The 27,201-nt window shown below is 43.0% G+C and overlaps 1 protein-coding gene across 1 annotated transcript in view; it reads left to right on the top strand.

The window, feature by feature from the left end:
• LOC308306436 (isthmin-2-like) overlaps nucleotides 1–27,201 on the top strand; it is a gene marked incomplete at both ends in the record, with an annotated part of 56,636 nt that overhangs the window by 22,155 nt on the left and 7,280 nt on the right. The window contains 4 exons of the mRNA XM_080751427.1: nucleotides 8,601–8,677; nucleotides 8,830–8,909; nucleotides 17,668–17,802; nucleotides 22,991–23,065. Coding sequence (XP_080607553.1) covers nucleotides 8,601–8,677; nucleotides 8,830–8,909; nucleotides 17,668–17,802; nucleotides 22,991–23,065 — 367 coding nt within the window. The remainder of the gene's footprint in view (nucleotides 1–8,600; nucleotides 8,678–8,829; nucleotides 8,910–17,667; nucleotides 17,803–22,990; nucleotides 23,066–27,201) is intronic.

Here is a 27,201-nt window from a genome sequence, read left to right as displayed (position 1 = left end):
TTTTGTGTGTGTGACGTGTCACTTATGAGCGTTGAATGTTTCGTGATCACTTTATGTTTATATATTCTTCTTTTTTGCAATAGCTTTTCGATACTTTATGTTTATATTCTTCTTCTTTGTGCTTGCTCTTTGGACTGTACACTACAGTACTCTTTCTTTTTCTTACTTCTTTGTAACTTCTTACTTCTTTGTAACTCTATCTAATCTCGGCACGGTTCCTTTTCGTCACGAGTCGTGGAGGATAATTTGCTAATGGGTGAAATTGCGCTGCAGAATTCCCTGCTCGCATGCAGTTAACCTTTCAATTCAGACCTGGTGTTGGCGGATCGCTTTGCTTTTTGTGCCAAAGTTAAGAAAAAGTGCTCTTTGTCCCGCGCAGACATTGTTCCTGCGCTGAGAAGATGAAATGCTTATTATTATTATTATTATTATTATTATTATTATAGGACCTCTGTTTCTCAGAGTCTGTAACTCTGAGAGTGTACAAATGGAACCAAATGGACCCTTACAGCTCTGTAACTCTGAGAGTGTACAAGTGGAACCAAATGGACCCTTACATCTCTGTAACTCTGAGAGTGTACAAGTGGAACCAAATGGACCCCTTGCAGCTCTGTAACTCTGAGAGTGTACAAGTGGAACCAAATGGACCCTTACAGCTCTGTAACTCTGAGAGTGTACAAGTGGAACCAAATGGACCCTTACATCTCTGTAACTCTGAGAGTGTACAAGTGGAACCAAATGGGAGAGACAGCCGCTGGCCGCCGCGTCCACGTCCATGGACGCGACCGTGGACGCGTCCATGGACGCGGCCGCGAAAAAAACGTCCGTGGACGCGAGGCCGCGTCCACGGACGCAAACGGCCGGCCGTCCCGGCCGTGGACGCGACCGTGGACGCGGCCGTGGACGCAGACGGCCGGGGACGCGGCCGGGGACGCGGCCGTGGACGAGGCCGCGGCCGTGGACGCAAACGGCCGGCCGTGGACGCAAACGGCCGGCCGTGGACGGGTCCATGGACGAGGTCGCGAAAAAAAGGCAGCGAAAAAGAAAAAAAAAGGTGTCTATTGTATGTATTTTTTGATGGAGATTTCAAATATGACCTTCTTTTTTGCATAGGACAACTCTAACCTGCATCAATTGGTATTTTATAATTGCCAATTGTACCCTATCCATCTAAAAAACAAATTGGATGTCTATTGTATGTATTTTTTGATGGAGAATTCAAATATTACCTTCTTTTTGGGATAGGACAACTCTAACCTGCATCAATTGGTATTTTATAATTGCCAATTGTACCCTATCCATCTCAAAAACAAATTGGATGTCTATTGTATGTATTTTTTGATGGGGAATTCAAATGTTACCTTCTTTTTTAGATATGACAACTCTGACCTGCATCAATTGGTGCATCAACCTACTTACTATCTATCTATCTATCTATCTATCTATCTATCTATCCATCTATCCATCTATCTATCCATCTATTTATTTATACTTCACCTTTAGTCCAGAAGAGAGTTCAGCCTCAGGAACTTGCACACATGGAACTGTGTCATGACTGTGTCATGGAGCTAAAACAGAGCCATGTTAAATACTCACAATGACTCTGATGGACCAATCAGGGTGGTGGTGGGGGGAGGGATCAACAATAGACAGAAACTGGATAATGCTTTGTTAACTGTCCCACCTAAGTCCCTGCTAGTCTGAACAAACATCACCTTCCCTCTCATAACACTACTACTACTACATTTATATAAAGCTGCTCTTGCATTTGAATTCAAGTCTGACACAAGTTAAGGTTAACTTAGGTAGTATTTCATTTTGCTGGCTTTTAGGGTCTGTGTGAGTGTGTAGGCTCACAAATTATTATAATTGTCATTAAGTGACTCTGAGATCTATCCATCCATCCATCCATCCATCCATCCATCCATCCATTTATTTATACTTACTGTTTACATTTTCTATAAATATTTATTTCTATATAAAACTCAGTTGTGTGGAGTTATTGTGTGCCTTTTCTTGTTGCTAAAGAGTCCATTTGTTCACTAGACATTAAGTCAAGGTTACTATTTTGAGTTGAAGCTAAGTGTTTTATTGCTTTGTGGTTTAACATGATTTAAAAGGCAAATTCATTGTTATGGTTACTTTAGAAGACTGCTTTTGCATTCATGAGTTAAGAGAGCCAAGCTAATTCAAAGAGTTAGGTTAAAGGAACACAAAACATGACCTAACTCACAGCTGCCATTGGACAGACAGTTACAACATACTCTTATCTTTCACAGAACAGACAATTATCATTTATTTGATCTATTTGAGACTATGTAGCTGCTCTAGGGGAAATAGAGCATTATATCAGCCTATTCAATTGATAATGACCAATGGGTGCCAGTTTCTAAGTAGTTAAAGCATATTAACATAACAATATATGTGGCCTAGACATGGACATTGCCCAATCAACTCGTAATCTACAGAAATGTCCACCACATCACACAGTATAAAACCTAGTAGGCTTAGTGGATTACCTATGTTAAATCATGTCAGGTTAGTTTGGTTCAAGATTCAAGTATAATAATTTATGAGACAAAAATGTAAACAGCACAAATGTACAATCACATCTAGGCTAGAATGATAACATAAAGTCCTGACTACTCCTTGTTATTGTGGTCCTAAATACTACAATGATTAGTTTGGATGCATTGCTTCTATCATGTCCAATTAAAAATAAATACATTACATACATACAGAAATCTGCCTTCTCCTGTATTGTATTAGTGACATTCATTATAAATAGTAAAATAACAGGACAGAGCAAAAAAGGCCTCTGTTGTGTCTTTATCTGATCACATGCAATCAGACACTCACACTGCACAGCAATACTTTATTACAGGCTCAAGGCCCACAGGGTAAGAAGACCATACATTACAAAGATAATAATTAAAAAAACAACAACAGAGTACATTCACCAAGCCCCAACAGAGCTAAAAAGGCACTCATGCCAGTGGCCTCTAACGGTAGACATGTACCTGACAGAGTTTTCCCCACATTGGTTACAGATATAAGGTTTCTCTCCGGTGTGAATTTGTTGGTGTATTTTGATATGTTCCAGTCTAGGAAAGCTCTTTCCACACTGGTCACAGCAATAAGGTTTCTTTCCAGTGTGATTTTTCTGGTGTGCTTTGAGATGATGAATATCACTGAACCTTTTCTCACACTGGACACAGCAGTATATGGCTTCTCACCAGTGTGTCTTTTCAGAGCCGTCTTCAGAGTGAACCTTTTCCCACATTGGTGACAGCAGTAAGGTCTCTCTCAAGTGTGAATCTTCTTGTGTTGTACGAGGCTAGATTTTACAGTGAAACGTTTGCCACAGTGTTCACAGCAGTAAGGCTTTTCTTCGGTGTGAAATCTCTGGTGTACTTTCAGAGCAGCCGTTAAACTGAACTTTTCCCCACATTGGACACAGCTGTACGGTTTCTCTCCTGTGTGAATTCGTTCATGTATTTTGAGATAAGACAATCGAGTAAAGCTTTTCCCACACTGGTCACAGCAATAGGGCTTCTCTCTAGTGTGAATTCTCTGGTGTTCTTTTAAAATCCCCTTTTGAACAAATCTTTTCCCACACTGGTCACAACAATAAGGTTTCTCTCCAGTATGTGAACGCTTATGATCTTTTAATTGTCCAGACGAGCAAAATACTTCCCACATTGTTCACAGCTGAATGGCTTCACTCCGGTATGAATTCTCTGGTCTACTTTGAGATAATAAATTGAGCTGAAGGCTTTTTCCACATTGGTCACAACAGTACTGTCTTGGTTTAACTGAGGACAGCACAGGACAGGGAGAGAAAACACACACCTGATAAGAGCCAGATTCACACATTGATCAGCATTTAAGTAACATCATCATTATTATTGTTGAGTCTGAAAAGAACAATACAATGTGATAGATCTTTACACATCTGACCCATAACATTATTAGCAATTCACATGGTTACTATAATAGGTGAGTCTTCTAGCTTTAAAAAAAAATATATGTCATTAATTCTTTCTCTTACTAAGTGGAACATCCCACTTCTTAATTGTATATTATTTGGAAAGGGTTGAGTAGCAAAATGTTTGCCATAAATTCAATGCTGAGTTGCATTTGTTTTCCTACATTTCCCCTTCAATGTATTATTACAATGTATTTACTATTTCTTACTTAGGTCTACTTAACTTTGTATTTTTACATTATTATATTGATCAACATTAACACATAGTGTGTGTTAGGTTAGGTTAGTTGCAGAGGCCTTTTTTGCAGAGGCCTTTTTTGCTCTGTCCTGTTATTTTACTATTTATAATGAATGTCACTAATACAATACAGGAGAAGGCAGATTTCTGTATATGTAATGTATTTATTTTTAATTGGACATGATAGAAGCAATGCATCCAAACTAATCATTGTAGTATTTAGGACCACAATAACAAGGAGTAGTCAGGACTTTATGTTATCATTCTAGCCTAGATGTGATTGTACATTTGTGCACATTTTTGGCTCATAAATTATTATACTTGAACCTTGAACCAAACTAACCTGACATGATTTAACATAGGTAATCCACTAAGCCTACTAGGTTTTATACTGTGTGATGTGGTGGACATTTCTGTAGATTACGAGTTGATTGGGCAATATCCATGTCTAGGCCACATATATTGTTATGTTAATATGCTTTAACTACTTAGAAACTGGCACCCATTGGTCATTATCAATTGAATAGGCTGATATAATGCTCTATGTCCCCTAGAGCAGCTACATAGTCTCAAATAGATAAAATAAATGATAATTGTCTGTTCTGTGAAAGATAAGAGTATGTTGTAACTGTCTGTCCAATGGCAGCTGTGAGTTAGGTCATGTTTTGTGTTCCTTTAACCTAACTCTTTGAATTAGCTTGGCTCTCTTAACTCATGAATGCAAAAGCAGTCTTCTAAAGTAACCATAACAATGAATTTGCCTTTTAAATCATGTTAAACCACAAAGCAATAAAACACTTAGCTTCAACTCAAAATAGTAACCTTGACTTAATGTCTAGTGAACAAATGGACTCTTTAGCAACAAGAAAGGGCACACAATAACTCCACACAACTGAGTTTTATATAGAAATAAATATTTATAGAAAATGTAAACAGTAAGTATAAATAAATAGATGGATGGATGGATGGATGGATGGATAGATCTCAGAGTCACTTAATGACAATTATAATAATTTGTGAGCCTACACACTCACACAGACCCTAAAAGCCAGCGAAATGAAATACTACCTAAGTTAACCTTAACTTGTGTCAGACTTGAATTCAAATGCAAGAGCAGCTTTATATAAATGTAGTAGTAGTAGTGTTATGAGAGGGAAGGTGATGTTTGTTCAGACTAGCAGGGACTTAGGTGGGACAGTTAACAAAGCATTATCCAGTTTCTGTCTATTGTTGATCCCTCCCCCCACCACCACCCTGATTGGTCCATCAGAGTCATTGTGAGTATTTAACATAGCTCTGTTTTAGCTCCATGACACAGTCATGACACAGTTCCATGTGTGCAAGTTCCTGAGGCTGAACTCTCTTCTGGACTAAAGGTGAAGTATAGATAGATAGATAGATAGATAGATAGATAGATAGATAGATAGATAGACAGACAGACAGATAGATAGATAGATAGTAAGTAGGTTGATGCACCAATTGATTTAGGTTAGAGTTGTCATATCTAAAAAAGAAGGTAACATTTGAATTCCCCATCAAAAAATACATACAATAGACATCCAATTTGTTTTTGAGATGGATAGGGTACAATTGGCAATTATAAAATACCAATTGATGCAGGTTAGAGTTGTCCTATCCCAAAAAGAAATTAATATTTGAATTCTCCATCAAAAAATACATACAATAGACATCCAATTTGTTTTTTAGATGGATGGGGTACAATTGGCAATTATAAAATACCAATTGATGCAGGTTAGAGTTGTCCTATGCAAAAAAGAAGGTCATATTTGAAATCTCCATCAAAAAATACATACAATAGCCACCTTTTTTTTTCTTTTTCGCTGCCTTTTTTTCGCGGCCTCGTCCATGGACCCGTCCACGGCCGGCCGTTTGCGTCCACGCGGCCTCGTCCACGGCCGCGTCCACGGCCGCGTCCCCGGCCGTCTGCGTCCACGGCCGCGTCCACGGCCGGGACGGCCGGCCGTTTGCGTCCGTGGACGCGGCCTCGCGTCCACGGACGTTTTTTTCGCGGCCGCGTCCATGGACGCGTCCACGGCCGCGTCCATGGACGTGGACGCGGCGGCCAACGGCTCTTGCTGCCAAATGGACCCCTTGCAGCTCTGTGACTCTGAGAGTGTACAAATGGAACCAAATGGACCCTTACAGCTCTGTAACTCTGAGAGTGTACAAGTGGAACCAAATGGACCCTTACAGCTCTGTAACTCTGAGAGTGTACAAATGGAACCAAATGGACCCTACAGCTCTGTAACTCTGAGAGTGTACAAATGGAACCAAATGGACCCTTACAGCTCTGTAACTCTGAGAGTGTACAAGTGGAACCAAATGGACCCTTACATCTCTGTAACTCTGAGAGAGTACAAATGGAACCAAATGGACCCTTACAGCTCTGTAACTCTGAGAGTGTACAAGTGGAACCAAATGGACCCTTACATCTCTGTAACTCTGAGAGTGTACAAATGGAACCAAATGGACCCTTACAGCTCTGTAACTCTGAGAGAGTACAAATGGAACCAAATGGACCCTTACAGCTCTGTAACTCTGAGAGTGTACACATGGAACCAAATGGACCCTTACAGCTCTGTAACTCTCAGGGTTATGGGGATCCATGAAATTAAAAGGTTTGAGAACTCATCTAGGAATAAAAGTAAAATAAATACAGTAGTGCAACGTCAACTGAAGCATTCAAAATACAAAATAATAACCAGTAAGACTCCCTAATCGGGAGATAAGCGACCATCAGGTCACATACACAAACTTTAGAGGGCAATGGTAGCCAATCAGGAGGGAATATGGGAAATGGGACAGATCCATGTTGATGACATGACTTTAGAGATACTGTGTACCGCTTTGTGTGATTTTAGAGCTAAATCTGTAGGAGCAGTGTCCAAAAATGTGTTTTGCAAGAATTGACCTCATGGTGGCGCTAGAAGAGGGCCATCTGAGAAATGAGCAAAAGTGTGAATTAGAAGTTTGCATAGAAAAGGGTACAGTTTCATGACGGTACAGTTCACTGGTACAAGGTCTACTAAAAGGAGATCCTAGGAAAGCACTTGGCTTATTTACACAGGAAACCATTTAAGTATCTGATAGAACATTGAATGACTGACGGATAGAACACAGTACTATGTAGTAGATATTAAAAGTAAATAATATATAGTAATATATAGTAAATAATATATAAATATAAAAAAAGTAAATAAAAATGAAATAAACAGTGCAAAAAATATATATACAGTAGGTAAATACAAAGAGGGGTCAGGGGAGGCTGTGCTAGGACTGACAGACTGACAGACAGACAGACAGACAGACAGACAGACCACCGACAGACTGACAGCCGGTGGAGTTTTTTGATTTTGTCCACCCTTCCAGTCAGTGTTGTTTTTGACAGCAAATTTTGATTTAGTTTTAGTCGTAGTCTTTTGAATAAAATGTAATTTAGTTTTAGTTATAATTTAGTCACCTAAAAAGTATTAGTTTTAGTCTAATTTTAGTCTACTAAATATCATAAGATTTTAGACTAAATCTACAGTTGATTTAGTCCGACTAAAATGTATTTTGGCAGGCCTTGATGGCATCGTAATGACTGATTTTACACTTGGTTGTGTGCTGAAAATAGCAGATCTACAAGCTCACAACGCGTCGCAGCGCGACACGTTGTGAGCTTGTAGATCGGCTATTTTCAGCACACAACACCTGAGAGCAACCAAACATAAAATGACTCTCTTCTCCACCAGTCCCTCCCTAACGTTTTAGTCTAGTTTTTATTTTGTTGACGAAATTGTCAATATGTCTAGTTTTAGTCACCACAGCTTAGTTTTTGTTTAGTTTTTATTTAGTTTTCGTCAGTGAAAAAAACACAGTCGACAAACATTTTTCGTCATAGTTTTAGTCGACGAAATCAACACTGCTTCCAGTGGACTCTCTGTTAACACATATGGTGCCAACCCCGAGTTTCCCGAGTTTGGGCCGTTTTTGAAGAAAATAAAAAAATCAAAAAAAATGTTTTTTGGACCTCCAGAAATGTGTTAGGCATGATCGCGATCGCGAAATTGCATGTTTAACCCCATACCAACCCATTCTTTCAAACATGGCAGCCATGTTTGTTTACATCTGAAGAAAACATAATGGCTGATAAATCATGAATGCCTGAACGGATTTCCAAGCGGATTTTTTTGTTTGAAAGCTGTGAACAGTGGGCACACACGTGGTGCATCATCTAGGCATGGGCGTGCACGATCCTTGCACTATAAATTACATGGAAGTCTATGGAGACCATGGCATCGCGGGACATTGAAGAGAAAAAATCATGGCACCAAAAAAGTTAATGACATGTCCTCTCCTGTGTGTTGTCAGGTGACCATCGAGGTGGTGGACTCCCCCCAGACCTCGGAGACGGAGGTGGAGATGGACCTGACAGGGGAGACCTCCTCGTCTTCCTCTTCATCGGAGGGGGAGGGGGGGGGAGGGGGGCGAGCCGGGGACCACCGGTCAGCGCAGCGACTGGTCCGCCTCCTCCTCCCTCTGGGCTAGCGGCCACCGCAAGCTCTTCTGGCCGCTGTTCTGGGAGTACCCCCCCGAGCAGGGGGGGGGAGGGGGAGGAGGGGGGCGAGGGGGGAGGAGGGGCCCGCTGGAACGACGGCTGGGACGCCAAGGAGAACTATGGTGAGTGTTGATCCGATACAAAAAACACCATTTAACCCATTTTACGCCTAGAATTATTGAATGCTTTAACCATTGAAAAATAGCAGATATACAAGCTCACAGCGCGGCACCGAGTGCCGCGCTGCGAGCTTGTAGATCTGCTATTTCTGAAAAATTGTGAAAATTACAATTTTGACCCGATTCTATAAGTGTCTTTTGAATCCTTCTAATGTTTTTTTGAAAAACCCTATGTTTCTATGTCAGCAATCTGGCCAGCCATCGTCAAAGAAAAGGTCCTTTTCACTTAACTGGAGCTCAGTTAGTCTGTTCTATAAGATTTGCATACATTTTCACAACTTTTTCAAAAATAGCAGATCTACAAGCTCGCAGCGCAGCACTCGGTGCCGCGCTGTGAGCTTGTATATCTGCTATGTTTCAATAGTTAAAGCATTCAATAATGTTAGGCCTATAACACTCTATAGGATTTAACTAGGTATATTTTGATGCCAATACTTACTACTGCCTACTGCTCCAACATGTGACAGAGTGTGTATGTCTGTACAGTAGAGTTCTCAACGGGCCTGAAAATGAAGGGCCGGCCCTAACTGGGCCCTAACTGGGCCTAACTGGGCTCTAACTGGGCCCTAACTGGGCCCTAACTGGGCCCTAACTGGGCCCTAACTGGGCCCTAACTGGGCTGTCCCTTAAGGCCCGGCTGACTAATTAGCACATTTTAGGCCCTACGCGAGCCCGAAAAAATCGGGTCGGGTATGGTCAGGTTTGGGAACTCCAGCTGAAGCCACCTGGTGGTGCTGTTGAGCAGCCTTCACCGTTCACTTCACAAGGGTGTGATTTTTCTTACTGTAAGCTGTGGAGCTGAGTGTTGTGGAGTTTGCTGGAGCCGACTCACCGCCGTTAGAGTTGCTAAATATCCTCTACTAAATCTACAATCATGTGTCTTGGCAGGCCTTCATTGCGTTGTAATGATTTAATTTACACTCCGATTGCTGCTGAAAATGGCTGATCTAGATCTGCTTTTTTCCGAGCGCAAACATAAAATGTCTTGTCTTTTAGTTCTACTGGATCTCTTCTGACATTTTAGTCTATTTTTGAGCCGTTGTCGAAATTGTCCATATATTTAGTCTGGTCCACTTCAATTGAGAAGGATATGTTTTATCTTTATCTTGCCCGGTACTTAACTTTTTTTAAACATCTTCACAGTGTGTTTTTGTGCAACAGGTTAGTATATTCAACTTCACAGTATAGTTTTAATTTAGTATTTCGTCAGTGAAAAAAAGCTAGTCAACCAACATTTTTCGTCCTAGTTTTAGTGGACGGCCAGCAGACCCTGAAGCTTTGTTATTCATTTGTGTTTCACAAGCTCTTTAAGAAGGAAAGAAACTCTTTGCTCTCACTGTAGAACCGGATGTACCCCCCCCCCCCCCCCCCCCCCCCCACAGATAAGGTTGTAAGGACTCTAGAGCTGCTCTCCGCTTGTATAACAAGCTCTCCTTATCTACTGGTGTGTGTGTGTGTGTGTGTGTGTGTGTGTGTGTGTGTGTGTGTGTGTGTGTGTGTGTGTGTGTGTGTGTGTGTGTGTGTGTGTGTGTGTGTGTGTGTGTGTGTGTGTGTGTGTGTGTGTGTGTTTTGTTGGGGGGGGGGGGGGGGGGGGTGTCAAATGGTCCACGACATGTAGGTGGAGAGTTGTTTGAAGGTGTTTTTCTGTTCTGTTGACTCACACACACACACACACACACACACACACACACACACACACACACACACACACACACACACACACACACACACACACACACACACAGTCTCCATCGTCAGTCATGACATGATTTATGGCGGGGGTCTGCACTCTCAAGGCCCACTATGTAAACATGTAAACCCCCATGAGACGCACGCACGCACGCACGCACGCACGCACGCACGCACGCACGCACGCACGCACGCACGCACAGTGTGTTATCAGTCAGATAGTGATCAGGTCTCTACAGAGCGGTGCAGTGAGAACAGTGCTCCATTCACTTACACTGTGTGTATGTTCACCCAGCCAGCCTACACCAGGGGGCGCTCACACGTTCTTCACTGGAGTACAGCGGTCATCACCATTCTGGCTTTTTGACGGACATTTTTGTCAGAATTCAATTTTTCTCACAGACATACAGTATGGCAGTTAGACATACAGTCTGTGGTGTAAAGTAACTAAGTAGATTTACTTAAGTATTGTACTTAAGTACAGCTATACTGCTAGTGCTGAGGGCCTCAGGGGGGGCCAAGGGACCTGCAGGGGTCCTTGAAGGTGGTCCACAAGGACCCTCACAGGTCTGTAACTCTGAGATTTAGACCTGAGGCAGGGTCTGAAAATGACTTCTAAAAATCAGTTTTATGAAAAACCCATGTCAACACACACACACACACGCACACGCGCACGCGCACACACACACACACACACACACACACACACACACACGCACACGCACACGCGCACACGCACACGCACACACACACACACAGCTGTGTCGTGCCATAAACGCTACACAGTGGGAATGTGTGCCTTGCCTTGTTGTGTTGATTTTGTCAACTAAAACTATGACAAAAACTAAGTGTTCGACGACCTAAACTACATAAAAACTCAACAAAAATAAGGACTAATAGTCGGGGGCCTAAGGGAGATGACATGGTAATCTCGCGCTAATTAGTCTAAAAGCACGACATTTTCTAATGATTTAGCTAGGGCGCCCGAGTCGGCGACCTTCGGGGTCGCCACAGCGGCCAAATGAAGTTGGGCTCCCATTGACTTTCTATACAGGAGGAAAATACCCAGAAAAACACTTTTTTTCTGGGTATTTAAGTTGGATGTGAGGGGTCTAACTAGGGGTTTGTAATGATGCTGAATCCATTGCAAGCATTTGTTTTGCACAAAAAACATTCCTAGGGCTACAAATGTCCCCAGAAAACGATGGTTTAGTGATGAAAAGTGATGAGTCATCACTTTTCAGAGTTTTTTGGATGTTTTCTGGAGCTGTGGCGACCCCGAAGGTCGCCGACTCGGGCGCCCTAGCTAAATCATTAGAGCATGCCCTGGGCTACATCTGTGCAAAATCTGGCGCTTTTAGACTGATTAGCACGAGAAAAAAAACCCTAAGGCCTCCGACTAACATGAATGCTCACCCATACATGCATCGTTTTCTGAGGCCATTTCTAGCCCAAGGAATGTTTTTTGTGCAAAACAAATGCTTGTAATGGATTCAGCGTGATGACAAACCCCTAGTTAGACCCCTCAGATCCTACCCAGAAAAGAATGTTTTTCTGGGTATAATCCTCCTGTATAGAAAGTCAATGGGAGACCAACTTGATTTGGCCGCTGTGGCGACCCCGAAGGTCGCCGACTCGGGCGCCCTAGCTAAATCATTAGAGCATGCCCTGGGCTACATCTGTGCAAAATGTTGCGCTTTTAGACTGATTAGCGCGAGATATCCTTAAGGCCTCCGACTATAAATAAATATATTAACAATGTCGTCAACAACAAAAACTAGACTAAAATGTCAGGGAGGGACAGTAGAACTAAAAGACAAGTCATTTCATGTTGGAGGTCCAACATGTTACAGTACGTACTGTACTGTACGTACTGTATGTTACTGTACGTACTGTTAACCCACCCACTCAAGGGTATAGAGCAGTGGTTCTCAATCTGTGAGTCGGGACCCCCACATTATTTTGGAGGGTCCCCAGATGATTAACGTAACTTAATGTGCAACATTGTTTTCTCACTCAACAGTAAACAAACCAACATAAAGTTAGAGTGTGTGGAGGGTATCTGCACATTTATAAAGTGACAGTTTGAGGACTTTTTAATATCTCTGCTCGTCAGGGTGGGGGGTCCCCAGTATGGTTATTTTGGGGGTCGCGGCCTGAAAAGGTTGAGAACCACTGGCATAGAGTCAGATCCCCGGACCCCCCCCCCCCCCCCCCCCTCTCCCTCTCTCTTGGCATGGGCCATGGGAACCAGTTGAAGTTGCCAGAGCAGATGTATAAGCCATGTGTAAACACAGTTGTGTCACATTGCACATCATATACGGTGTGTAGAAAACTCTCAGTCCTTCATGGCAGTAATGAGTCCAGAACGGCTTGCACTCACAGCACAACGGCCAAGACAAATTTACCCATTTAGGCCTGAACACATTATGACGCAATATGTTATGCTTTAAATATTAAAAAAAATAGCAGATATACAAGCTCACAGCGCGGCACCGAGTGCCGCGCTGCGAGCTTGTAGATCTGCTATTTTTGAAAAATCGTGAAAATTAGAATTTTGACCCGATTCTATAAGTGTCTTTTGAATCCTTCTAAGATTTTTGGAAAAAAACCCTATGTTTCTATGTCAGCAATCTGGCCAGCCATCGTCAAAGAAAAGGTCCTTTTCACTTCAACTGGAGCTCAGTTAGTCTGTTCTTGAGAGACTACTATGTCAGTGGTGCTCAAACCATTTCATGTGAAGGACCCCCAAAATGATATTTATTTGGCCACGGACCCCCATTTCAAAATATCTAGTTCCAGGGACCCCCCAGAAGCAACATTTGAATTACAAACATTCGCTTTGAAAATACATATATTCAAAGATTTGCACACATTTTCACGACTTTTTCAAAAATAGCAGATCTACAAGCAGATATACAAGCTCACAGCACGGCACCGAGTGCCGCGCTGTGAGCTTGTAGATCTGCTATTTTTCACTGGTTAAAGCATTCAATAATTCTAACTGGAGGAGAAGATCAACTTAGGGACGATAGGACATTTTCATATCACGATTACTGTGACAAAAGAAACCACGATTTACAATATTATCGCGATAATCAAAATCCATTATCCCGGAGTGGAACATTTGCCCAAAAATTGCAGATCTACAAGATGGGCTATTTTTTTGGCAAAGACATTTGATAGAGAGTGGGAAAAAAATATATCAAGTACATATATTATAAGTAAGTACCTTGTACCAAAAGAGAGTGGAGGGGAAAAAAAGACTGTCAAGTATGTTATTTACAGATGCGTTTTACCAATTCTAGAGGGTTTAAGTGGTACCGGATATGCAGCTCTGCAAATAAAAGGTGAATTGATCCCAGTGCATGACGGAGGACGATATCACCATAAATTAAATCTCCACAATGACTGACAGGTCTTTATTGATAGGACAGTTACAGGTCGCCGGGATCGGGACTTGAACGCTGTCATGCATCAGAGCCCATGCGGTATGCGTCTGGACCGCTAGGCCAGTGGGACGCTTCCTCTGTCCAGTTTAAATATTTGTACTCAACGCTCCATTAACTTATAAGTGACATTTATCATGCACACACACACACGCACGCACGCACGCGCACACACACACACACACACACGCACGCGCGCGCACGCACGCACGCACGCACGCACGCACGCACGCACGCACGCACGCACGCACGCACGCGCGCACGCACGCACGCACGCACAGTGCACAATCCATTCAGTTCAGAGCTCAGTGTTAACTGGCTGAGGCCTGGTAACCATGGTTACAGAGGATAAGGTTACACCCCCCAACTTCCTGGGTGTCGGTTCAAACCCTGGGCTCCAGTGAGCAAGGCACTTAACCCCTTCCATGTCATCCCTGAACAGGAAAGGGAAAGTGTGTTGGTGGAATGTGGAAGCAGTTTTACTGTGGCATTCCTCTTCAAAGTGTTAAAAACTATTAAACGTCTGGACCGTGACCCTGTCCGCTGTCCAGGGGCCCCTCTTTGATGTCTTAACTCAGGGGCCACCCAGGGGACAGGGCCTAACGCAGAGGACACCGGACCCCACCCAGGGGGGGCTTAGTTTCCCACTGCATGCTTTAAATATTGAATAATTACAGTGGTTCCCAAACGTTTCAGGTCGAGACCCCTCAGGTCTTCTAACACGGACCTGCTCGAGGTGCCAACAATGACTTACCAAAAATTTGGCAAAGCGGCATTCTGTTTCTATGGGCCGACCGCCTGGAATAAACTTCCAGTCTCCCTTAGACAGGCCCCCACAGTAGATAGCTTTAAAACACAGCTTAAGACACACTTTTTTACACTTGCCTTTAGCCACATTTGATCTAATTGTGTTTTATACCATCATGGAAATGTTCGGTATTATGGTAGAGCTTTTATTAGGTATTTCAAGTATTGTTTTGTGTCTTCTGATTTTAGATTTTCTTTTATTTTTATGCTAATCATTTTATTATAAATCATGTGTACCATTTTTCATGTGTACCATCTTTTCTTTTTTCCTGTGAAGCACTTTGAGCTGCAATTCTTTGTATGAAAGGTGCTATACAAATAAAGTTTATTATTATTATTATTATTATTATTAAAGGAGAGATTAAGAAATTTGCTCGGGACCCAAACTAGTGAAAACAGCAGATCTACAAGCGCTCAACGGGTCGTCTTGCGCTGCGTTGCGAGCTTGTAGATCGGCGTTGACGAGGACTGCTCGTTTCAACCCCACGTTTAGGAGAGCCGGTTCGTTTCCTTTCACTCTCAACTCCCAATGTCTCTGAGGTCCCACACACACACACACACGCGCGCGCACGCACACACACACACAGGTTTCCAGCCGCTCCTTAATTGCATAACCCTCGTCCCCAGCTGGGTCAGGAATTCAGCTGGGCTTCACTTCAAAGCGGGACGGCTGAAATATATGACCTCTTCTTTACTTTCTCTCCCCTATACTCCCCCCTCTACCCCCCCACCCCCCCACCCCTTCTCTCCATCCATACTCTCCTCCCCCCCCCCCCCCCCCTCTGTCTCCCCCATCAGCATTGATTTCGTCGACTCAAACGATGACCAGATGTTCGTAAACCAGGGGTTCCCAAACTTCTTTGTCTCAGGTCACCCCATGAATATATCTTTTTAATCCGAGGCACCCCTACATTATCATTTTCACTCCCAGCACCTTATATTTATAGCATATCGTCGTTGTCAGGTGGAAACCTTGTATGTCCAAAACCGTTCGTTTTGTATTTATCATCTATAAAATGTACTAAACTAGTGAAAACAGCAGATCTACAAGCACACAACGCCTCACATCGCGAGGAATTGTGTGCTTGTAGATTGGCTGTTTTCACTAGTTTTGTGCGACAGAGGTTTCTGCCCGACAGTGACGATATTTTAGTGATTACGTTGCGAGGAAAACATTGAGATAATAGCCATTTTGGTTTGAACTGACTGAAAATAACTTTGTACTTCAAGTTTAATATTTTCAAGTGTCCAAATAAATTCCAAATATTATCAAATGATCTCGAGGCACCCCTGGACTGCTGTCACGGCACCCCAGGGTGCCCCGTCACCCACTTTGAAAACCCCTGTCGTAGACAACGTAAAAACTAAGCTATGATAGGGTGACCAGACGTCCCGGTTCGGCCGGGACTGTCCCGTTTTCAAGCTGCGTGTCCTGACAAATATCTCTAAAACACTAATATGTCCCCGGTTTTCAACATTCACTGCAAAATTGTCCCGTTTTTTTGGCAGAATTAAAATAATAGTAGCTGTTTTCAGTGGTTGCAGACACATTTATCATGTTCTGTTCATGAAAACATGCTCACCTAACCAATCAGAAAACATGAACAAATTCATTGCGTGTCTGAATTCAGCGCTGAGGCTGTTTGTCACTCACTCCCTGCCTGTATGCAACCCTGCGGTGTGTATGTGCACGTGCACGAACGTTAGAGAATGTGCGCGGTAACGTGCACTTTGCTTTGAGGGTCCCGGTTTTAGGCAACAATGGTTTGCGTCCCGGTTTGAGTGGCTGAAAATATGGTCACCCTAAGCTATGACGACTGAAACTATAAGACTATTAACATGTTGACAATTTCGCAGACGAACGAAAACTAGACTAAAATATCACAGAGGGACTAGTGGAGAAGAGATCCAGTAGAACTAAAAGACTGCATGGTGGAGAAGAGATCCAGTAGAACTAAAAGACAACTCATTTTATGTTTGGTTGCACTCGGGTGTTGCGCTCTGAAAATAGCAGATCTACAAGCTTGTAAATCTGTAGATATTCAGCATGCTGTCGCCTCACAGCTAGAAGGTCCTGGGTTCGATTCCCGCTGGGGGACGCTGTGGGCGCTGGGGGCGTGGTCCCTCCTCTGCGTCAGTGCCTTTTTGTGTGGAGTTTGCATGTTCTCCCCGTGTCTCCTAGAGTACCCTCACAAAAAACATGCAGTAATTCTGGTCTCTATACTGCCTCCCCCTGGCCAGCCGGGGCGCCTGATGGAGGGGAAAGGAACTGGTTGGAATAACCTGTTCCTTCCATGCGCTCTCTCCCCTGACAGGTGATAAGAAGCGGCTTGGACTCCTCGTGCATAGAAGGAAGCATGAGGTCAGTCCGTTGTCTCCCCAGTTTGGCAGAGGGAGAGCAGAGCCCAGAATTACATTAGATAAATGACACTGGGTGAAAAAATGGGTTACATTCTCTCCCCTCTCTCTCTCTCTCTCTCTCTCTCTCTCTCTCTCTCTCTCTCCCCATGCTGTGTTAACCTCTCTCTCTCTCTCTCTCTCTCCCCATGCTGTGTTAATCTCTCTCTCTCTCTCTCTCTCCCCATGCTGTGTTAACCTCTCTCTCTCTCTCCCTCCCCATGCTGTGTTAACCTCTCTCTCTCTCTCTCTCCCCATGCTGTGTTAACCTCTCTCTCTCTCTCTCCCCATGCTGTGTTAACCTCTCTCTCTCTCTCTCTCCCCATGCTGTGTTAACCTCTCTCTCCCTCCATTAACAGACTATGAGGAGGCGTGGTCAGACTGGTCCCCCTGCAGTGTGACGTGCGGTCAGGGCAGCCAGAAGCGTGTTCGATCCTGCGGTTACGCCTGCACCGCCACAGAGTCCCGGACATGTGACCTGGACATCTGCAGAGGTAGGCAGCGCACACCTGGAGCCCCGTTTCAGGGGCGTGCTGGCCATTGGGAAAAGCGGGACAACTCCCGAACGGCCGGTTCATTCCCGGCCGGTCCAGGCCGGCCATTAGGAAAAAAATAAAAATAAAATGTCAGCCTTCATTCCATTTTGGGGGCTGGGCAGCCAACAAAGTAAATCGTCACTGTCGGGCAGAAACCTTGTATCTCCAAGTTTCAAATTTGTACATTTTTTCGCAAAGCAAAGCCCTGCTTCATCATACAAGGCCGTCTCACAAAAGTAGTGAAAAAAGCCGATCTACAAGCACACAACGCCTCGCGGTGCGAGGCGTTGTGTGCTTGTAGATCGGCTGTTTTCACTTGTTTAAATCATTTTTAAAATGGTTTTGGACATACAAGGTTTCCACCCGAAAATGACGAAATATGTAATTGGCCCACTGGCTTGTCACTTGTCATGATCTGAAATGGCAAATCTTTGAGTAGCAGCAGCGCTATAGAGAGATCTCTCTCTACAGCGCGCAATGAGGGCCTCTACAACTCTTTTTCCCGGGCTGGATCAGGGGCCCAGCAGGTCCCTGCCCCGTTTCCACTGTAGGGCCAACACAGAACTATAGAACCTCACACATGGAGCCCCGTTTCCACTGTAGGGCCAACACAGAACTATAGAACCTCACACCTGGAGCCCCGTTTCCACTGTAGGGCCAACACAGAACTATAGAACCTCACACCTGGAGCCCCGTTTCCACTGTAGGGCCAACACAGAACTATAGAACCTCACACCTGGAGCCCCGTTTCCACTGTAGGGCCAACACAGAACTATAGAACCTCACACCTGGAGCCCCGTTTCCACTGTAGGGCCAACACAGAACTATAGAACCTCACACATGGAGCCCCGTTTCCACTGTAGGGCCAACACAGAACTATAGAACCTCACACCTGGAGCCCCGTTTCCACTGTAGGGCCAACACAGAACTATAGAACCTCACACATGGAGCCCCGTTTCCACTGTAGGGCCAACACAGAACTATAGAACCTCACACATGGAGCCCCGTTTCCACTGTAGGGCCAACACAGAACTATAGAACCTCACACATGGAGCCCCGTTTCCACTGTAGGGCCAACACAGAACTATAGAACCTCACACCTGGAGCCCCGTTTCCACTGTAGGGCCAACACAGAACTATAGAACCTCACACCTGGAGCCCCGTTTCCACTGTAGGGCCAACACAGAACTATAGAACCTCACACCTGGAGCCCCGTTTCCACTGTAGGGCCAACACAGAACTATAGAACCTCACACCTGGAGCCCCGTTTCCACTGTAGGGCCAACACAGAACTATAGAACCTCAACTTACCGGGACCAAGTTCCGCTTACGTTTCCATATAACCAGAACTAACTGGGAAGGCCCTAAAAAAGTGACAGACACAATATGTCCAGATATGGGCATTCCCAGAAGATGCCCGGTTAGGGCAACCACACTAATACGTACAGTCCCTTTTATGCCCATATACAGTATGGAGATCCCTGATGTCATCAACATTAAGCCTCATGTGGTCTATGACATCAGACATCTGTGATGTCAGATGCCCATACATGGACATATTGTGTCAGTCTTCATGTAGTCTATGACGTCAGACATCTATGATGTCAGACGTCATCATAGGAGCATGAGGTGTGACAGACAAACAGACAGACGCACATGAGCTGCAACTTTTGAACTCTAAATAGCGTAGGTTCCCAGAACTCAAGTTTAGTTCTACCGGAAAAAAGGTTCCAGGAACCTGGTCTGAAACCGGGCCATGTGCAAACAAAACCAGAACCAAAGGAATAGGTTCAGGTTCCTGATAGTTCTGGTTCCACCTCGCAGTGGAAAGAGGGCTTGTGTCCTGGTCATAATCATTTTAAATACTTCAATTACTTACTAACAGAAAAAGGTACAGTTTCATGACGGCACAAATCACTGGTACAAGGTCAACTAAAAGGAGATCCTAGTAAGCTTTAGGGCGTATTCACACAGGAACCACTTCATGTATCTCATATAACAATGAAAGACAGACGGATAGAACATAGTACTTTATCTAGGATAATATCAATTACAAAAGCAGAAGAAGGACAAATAAAAGATGGGTGGGAGCATGGGGGCTTAGTCTATTTACAAGTCACGAGTAGCAGCCGCCTGAAGGTGACTTTTCAGACCAGTTTTGAAGGAGGTTAGGGATTTGCTCTCCTTTAAGGCTCGCGGTGGTGGGTTCAAAGTTCAAACCAAAGCGTTTCGTACCGCTGGCACTGGAGGAAGTCCCGCCTCCTCCTCTTCATCATCATCATCATCATCATCACACTGAAAATGTCAGCTGACACTTTAATGTAAAATATGAAGCACTTAATTCTCCATTCTGTTCCCAGAGGACGACTCTCAGGGGCGTCAATTGGGTATGGCAGGGGTATGCAGCTGCCATACCCTGGGTCCAGGGGGGTCCAGGGGTATGCAGCTGCCATACCCTGGGTCCAGGGGGGGAAAATAAAAGTTACTTTTAAATATAAATCCATGAATGTCTCTTTGTCTATCTGTGCTGGTTATTATGTTGTTAGATTACAGTAAAATAACTACAAATGCAAAATTTGTAAAAGAATAATTATAATTATATTCTCCACACTTGTATTCTCCCCAGCTTGACAAAATGGTATATTCCCAGGTTCCGCTGGTCAGCTGCACAGGTGCAATGCATTATTGTTAATTGTGGCACGTTTACTAACATGCCAAGTTTAGCTGCACTTGAACAACCGTTCCAGGCTGCCATATCCAGCCCAAGAAACCTGTGTAAAAAACTGACGAGTCGTTTTTTTTTTTGCCGATCTACATGATCACAACACATCGCAGCGCGAGGCGTTGTGAGCATGTAGATCTGCTATTTTCACAATAGACAGCAGCGGGGGACCGAGAGAAAATACAGTCTGAGCATAGTATCTGAGCGACAGATCTCTCTCTTTTTCTCTCTCCATGTCTCTCTCTCTCTCTCTCTCTCTCTCTCTCTCTCTCTCTCTCTCTCTCTCTCTCTCTCTCTCTCTCTCTCTCTCTCTCTCTCTCTCGTGTCAAAGTGAACTCATTGTCATCAAAATGGGACACAAATTCCATATTGAAGTGTTTTTTTTCCTCCGCTGCGCCAGGTGATGGCATGTTGAGTTGTGTGTGTGTGTGTGTGTGTGTGTGTGTGTGTGTGTGTGTGTGTGTGTGTGTGTGTGTGTGTGTGTGTGTGTGTGTGTGTGTGTGTGTGTGTGTGTGTGTGTGTGTGTGTGTGTGTGTGTGTGTGTGTGTGTGTGTGTGTGTGTGCGCGCGCGAAGGGTGTGCGTATGTGTGTTGCAAGGCGAAGCTCTCAGAACAGCCCCTGTGACATTTTGTATTCATTATATAAATGTGTATTATTGCTTTGTTCAGGCCGACTCAATCTGAATAGAATCCTGTAGCGTGCGGAGCACCCGACTTTTCAAAACGGCAAGTGTGAGCCCGTTTAGATTATCTGGTCAGAGAATCTGAAAAAATGATCCTGTATTGTTTAATGCTACCCGATTTAATCGCCCTTGATGATCTGCTAATGTAAGGCCAGCTTTAGAATGGGACAACAATGGAGAAAGAAAAGGGTACGGCCACAGCAAAGTATGGCTGCCAGCAGATTCTGCCTGTAAATGGAAGATTTATCCTAAAATCTGCTCCATTCTCATTGAAATGCATCGGCCGAAACTGCACTCTTAAGTCCACTGTACTCAGTAAATGAGACTCATTTACTGAAGTACAAAATGTGTGCTTTCAGTATTTCCAATTTCCAATACTTTTACTTTTAGTCCACTTCATCTCAGAGGCAAATTATTTTACTCCACTACAATTATTTGAACATTTTAGTTTCTATTGACTTTGTAGATTTGGATTATTATTAACATACATTAACCACTTCAGCCATCTATACTGTACAATTCGCGATGCAACGCATTGTGAGCTTTTAGATTGTTTATTTTCAGAGGTTAATGAGTGGACTTATCCACCAGTGGAACTGTACATCACAACCAGCTGTACATATATTTATGATATTATGAACTGTACATCATAACCAGCTGTATATATATTTATTATATTATGTACATCACAACCAGCTGTACATATATTTATGATATTATGAACTGTACATCACAACCAGCTGTACATATATTTATGATATTATGAGAGCCAGGCTGTGTGATGAATCCCAAATGTTAGCAGGCGCGTGCCGCGCGCCCGCTAACACATTTATGGTTATTAATAACACGTGTATGGTTATTAATAACACGTTTATGGTTATTAATAACACGTTTATGGTTATTAATAACACGTGTCAACTCTTCTCATCAGGAATGGTGTGAATGCCTGACATTCCAGCCACTGAGACATCATTCTTTTTTTCGGGGAACCGATGCACAACAAAACTATTTAGAAAGAAATATCCAAAGAAATGGTGGTTCCAGTAAATAATGAACCTTGATATGAAAAAGGATTGATTGATTGATTGATTGAAGATATTATTAGAAGTTTGCTTAGGAAAAGGTACAGTTTCATGTAAAGAAAATATATAAAAAAGCCTAGAATAGAACAGATAGAACACGATATCATCAGAAAAGCAGTCATAAAAACGCAACAATAAAAGGTATTTACAATAGAATGGTCAGGGTGGAGGTAAGGATAGGCTGTGTTTTCTGTCACCAGTTTGCAGAAGCAGCCTCCTGTAAGTGAACCTCTGAGCTGAGGGGGTCCTTGGCCTGAAGAGTTACTGTTGTGTTGTTGTGTACAGATGACCTCTTTAACGTTGTGTTGTTGTTGTGTTGTTGTGTTGTTGTGTACAGATGACTCCTCTTTAACGTTGTGTTGTTGTTGTGTTGTTGTATTGTTGTTGTGTACAGATGACCTCTTTAACGTTGTGTTGTTGTTGTGTTGTGTACAGATGACCTCTTTAACGTTGTGTTGTTGTTGTGTTGTGTACAGATGACCTCTTTAACGTTGTGTTGTTGTTGTGTTGTGTACAGATGACCTCTTTAACGTTGTGTTGTTGTTGTGTTGTGTACAGATGACCTCTTTAACGTTGTGTTGTTGTGTACAGATGACCTCTTTAACGTTGTATTGTTGTTGTGTACAGATGACCTCTTTAACGTTGTGTTGTTGTGTACAGATGACCTCCTGGGTGTGACTACGGAGCTTCCTGCTGTTCAGACAACCAACAACACAACACAGTCCCTGGACATGAGTACGTACACACACACGCACGCACGCACGCACGCACGCACGCACGCACGCACGCACGCACGCAATAATAATAATAATAATAATAATTCAGAACAAAATGGATTAATGTATTAGAACAACGGAATCACTCGCTAGCTTTCGCCGTGGACTGAAGACTTTTCAGACTCCACCTAAACCCTTAGCACTACTGAAAAATCAATGACCATACATGAAGCTAGTTAGCATTTGTTTTTAGGTTTTTAGAACTTTTTTTTTCTTTACTGATTATATTGTGTTTTTTCCAGATAGATATCCATTTGCATTTGTTATATTGCTGTTGATGTACTGACCTATTATCTTGTTTATTATTGTGATGTTTTTATCTGCTTATTGTAAGTCGCTTTGGATTAAAAGCGTCTGCTAAATGCCTAAACTGTAAACTGTAAAATGTATTAATCAAAAAGGGACCCATAAAAATGTGTCGGCGACCCACAAGTGGGTCCCGACCCACAGTTTGGGAAGCAGTGGTATAAAGTAGATGATGGTAAAATGCTTCAGTCCAGCACAGGGAGCAATGGTCGTATAGTAGGGGTGTAACAATATAGTAACTGTATCGAAATATTGTTTTTAACTTAAAAAAATCGAAGTATATCGAAATGAAAACAGATGAAATCGAATCGTATCGGCAGTGCAAAGAATCGATTGTATCGATACTACCTACTTGTAGGGCTGTCCCCGACTAAGGATTTGTATAGTCGACTATGGTTTTAGTCGTTTTGCTGATAGTCGAATATTAGTCGACTATCACCGTTTTTTTTTTTTAAATTTTTTTCTTTTTTTTTCTTTTTTTTTTTCTTTAAAAAAAAAAAAAAATCTTTTACAATGGCTTACAAACAACAGTGAAACACCCGTCTAAATAGCATGTCTTCTTGACTTGAAGGTCTTCTTTTAATAGATAACTCATTAATTTAAGCAATTAGGATAAAACTAAGTAAGATGTAGGAGCCTGATCTGCGAATATCTCACTGTGACTCACTCTACACAACGAGCAACTGCATTACTTGATAAAAAGTTATGTTCCTTAATAACATTATGTCCATTAATCTCCATAATATACTCCCAATACATTAACCACTCCACTTGCAGCCTTATATTTTATATGTAGGATAGGATCGAATGGGATCTTTCTTTGAAAATAGCCAATAATAGGCCTACAATGCGTTCTTGCGTTGCAAAATGCTACGCGTTGAGGCCCACCCAGACACACCTGTGCCTCATTGTTCATTTATTAACATGGTCTTATCAGATCTAGGGCAGGCGGCAGGGCAGGCCTTCCAATTTAGAATAGGCTAAGCCTGCATGCCAAATAAATAAAACAATAATTCGTTGTCATTCATTACTTTACTCTGCATAGGAGATCAGGCAGGGAAAATACAGTAGGCCAGGCCTACACACATGCACATTTTTTAAACATGTTTTTCTTTTTTTAAACATTGTTTGTCTCCTTATTTCAACAACAACTAAAACAAGAGTACTAATATGAATACAGCAATAACAACAATGAATAGAAGGAAATAATAACTCTAAAATAAATAAAATTATGAAATAATATAAGGCTAATTAAATAAAATTAATAAAATAAAATAGTTTGATTGTTCCTCCTCTCTTCATCGATCAGCATTGACACTGCAGCTCCTCAAGGTCACTGTCACGGCTTTCCTCTTGGACAGGCCTGTCGTGTCCAACAACAAGAATAAGAATATGAATAATACAGCAATAACAACAACGAATTGAACGAAATAATACCTCTAAAATAAATAAAATTATGAAATAATATAAGGCTAATTAAAATAACAAAATCGGCCTATAGCAGGTCAGGTGTAAAGTTTACTCACTTAGCCTTTTTTTTCTTTTTACTGGTCTTCTGTTTCTGTCTGCGTCTGTTTCCGCTTGTTAAGTCTTCTCAAGTTGTGTGCAAGGAAAATCAACTTGTTGGCATTTCCAGGGAGAAGTGCGCTCCTTGTTTTGTTGATAATAAAACCTGCCTTGGAGAAGATTCTCTCTGATGGTGTGGAGGTGGATGGGATGCTGTGTATTCGTTTGGCGGCTCTTGACAGCTTTGGGTATCTCTCCTCATTCTTCTTCCACCAGTCCAGTGGTCCTGGTACTTTAAGTAGTGGTTTGTTATCTTTTTCGTTTTCTTCATTGATTTTATTGATTTTTGCGCGTTCTTGTTGGTATGTGTTGTCCTTTAAATAATCCTTCATCTCACTTCCCTCATCGTCTGATTGTTCCTCCTCCTCGTCGTCGAGCAGCATTGACACCATCAGGTCCTTCTCTTTCTGTTTTGGGGGGGCTGTGGGGGGCTCGCGCTGCTCTTGCAGCTCCTCAAGTTCACTGTCAGGGCTTTCCTCTCGGACGCGGACAGGCCTGTCAATCAAACCCTCCGCTAGATTTTTCACTGCTGAATAAGCCTCCTCCTTTTGCTCATCATTAAAAAAAGAAAGCTTCTTAAAACGGGGATCGAGAACGGCGGCTTGGATATAAATGCTGCTAGGCAGGAGTGGATCTTTGAGAGCCCATCTTCGGTCAATCTCCTGGGTCAGTGTAATCTTAAGGGTTTTAATTACCTTGCTATCATCATCGCGCACGAGCAGGTGTCGTTTCTGAATGTTAATGAGCATTGGAACAGTGCCGGACAGCGATGCGTTCATATCCATGGACAAAAGCTCTGTCAGGGTGATCATAAACACTAACAACGTCCTCTGCTGTTCTCCACTGAGCTGTTGAGAGGTCAAATTCACCGCGATCGGACCTTTTGCTGACACTTAAATCTGACAGCACGGCAATGACGTTCTCTCTCTGCTCTAACAGGCGCTCGAGCATCATATAGCTGGAATTCCATCGCGTAGCCACGTCATTTATCAGCTTATGCTCTTCCACAGGGACAGTTTTGTCTTTCTGTTTTCCTTCAAGTGCTGTGGTGGCCTTTGGACTTTTTTTGAAGTGAGAAACGAGTCGTTTTGCAGCCTTTAATGTGCGCTTCACCGTATCTTGTTCCTCGAGCGCGGTGTTGATGCAGAGCTGTAGAGTGTGGCCAGCGCAACGGACACCCACCACTCCTCCCCATGAAGGGTCAGCATTCATCTGGTCAGTGCATTTCACAATGTTTGAAGCATTGTCGTGGACAATAGCAGTGATCTTATTGCGTGGAATGGCCCAATCAGAAATGATCTCTGCCAGTATTTCACCGATATGCTCTGCTGTGTGACTTTCGATCATTCTCTTTGTTTCTAACACAAAGCATTCCAAGCGCCAATCCCCGGTAATGAAGTGCACGGTAACAGTTATATATGACTCCATTTTCAGCGATGTCCAAAGATCTGTGGTCAAGCTGAGTGTTATACACGTGATTATTAATTCGGAAATCACTGCCTTTGTGGAATGATATTTCGCTGTAACTATCCTCATGACTGTCTCCCTTTTGGGAGTGGTGTATCCTGGCTCCTTGTAGTGCATTAAGGCTTTGAAACCTTCTCCCTCAACAACATTAACAGGTCTCATATCAATAGCTACGAAATCGGCAATTTTGGCCGTTAATTCTCTTCTCCTTTGTTCAGAGATAGGTTGCTGGAAATTCAGTTTCTGCTGCCTTGGCCTTGTTGACGGGCCTGCGCTTGATGTGCTTGCCGTAGGGGCAGACAGCTGGGGGTGTAGCTAGAAAAAAATAAAACAAATAAAAATAAAGATCCCATCTTACACATGAAAAAGGTTACGTGGAGTGGTTCATGTTTTATAATAAGAAAATGACAAAACGGATAAGTCAACTTACATTTTTCAAGTGATAGGACATGTTGCTCGTAGTGGAATGGTAGTTCATAATCAGATCGCAGATCCTGCATTTTACTTTACTCTTATCCTCTAATTGTTCGAAGTGTTTCCACACTTGAGACGTCTTTTTTGAAGACATTGTGAGAGCCGGTCAACAAGTTATTAATAGTCGGAGGCTCGGAGCCAGCACGCTGCAGTTCTGTGGAGTGACTGGAATCGCAGCGCAGTATGCACGCACAACGCACCTGGGACTCATCATTGATTGATTGTAAGCAGCCAGTCGGGCTATATTGCATTTTATTAGGAGAAACAAAGCAAGTATATGTT

The sequence above is a fragment of the Nannobrachium achirus genome (genome assembly GCF_963921795.1).
Source record: "Nannobrachium achirus genome assembly, chromosome: 20".
Classification (NCBI taxonomy): Eukaryota; Metazoa; Chordata; class Actinopteri; order Myctophiformes; family Myctophidae; genus Nannobrachium; species Nannobrachium achirus.
Note: the sequence above shows the minus strand (reverse complement) of the source record. Positions and strands in the feature narration are given on the sequence as shown.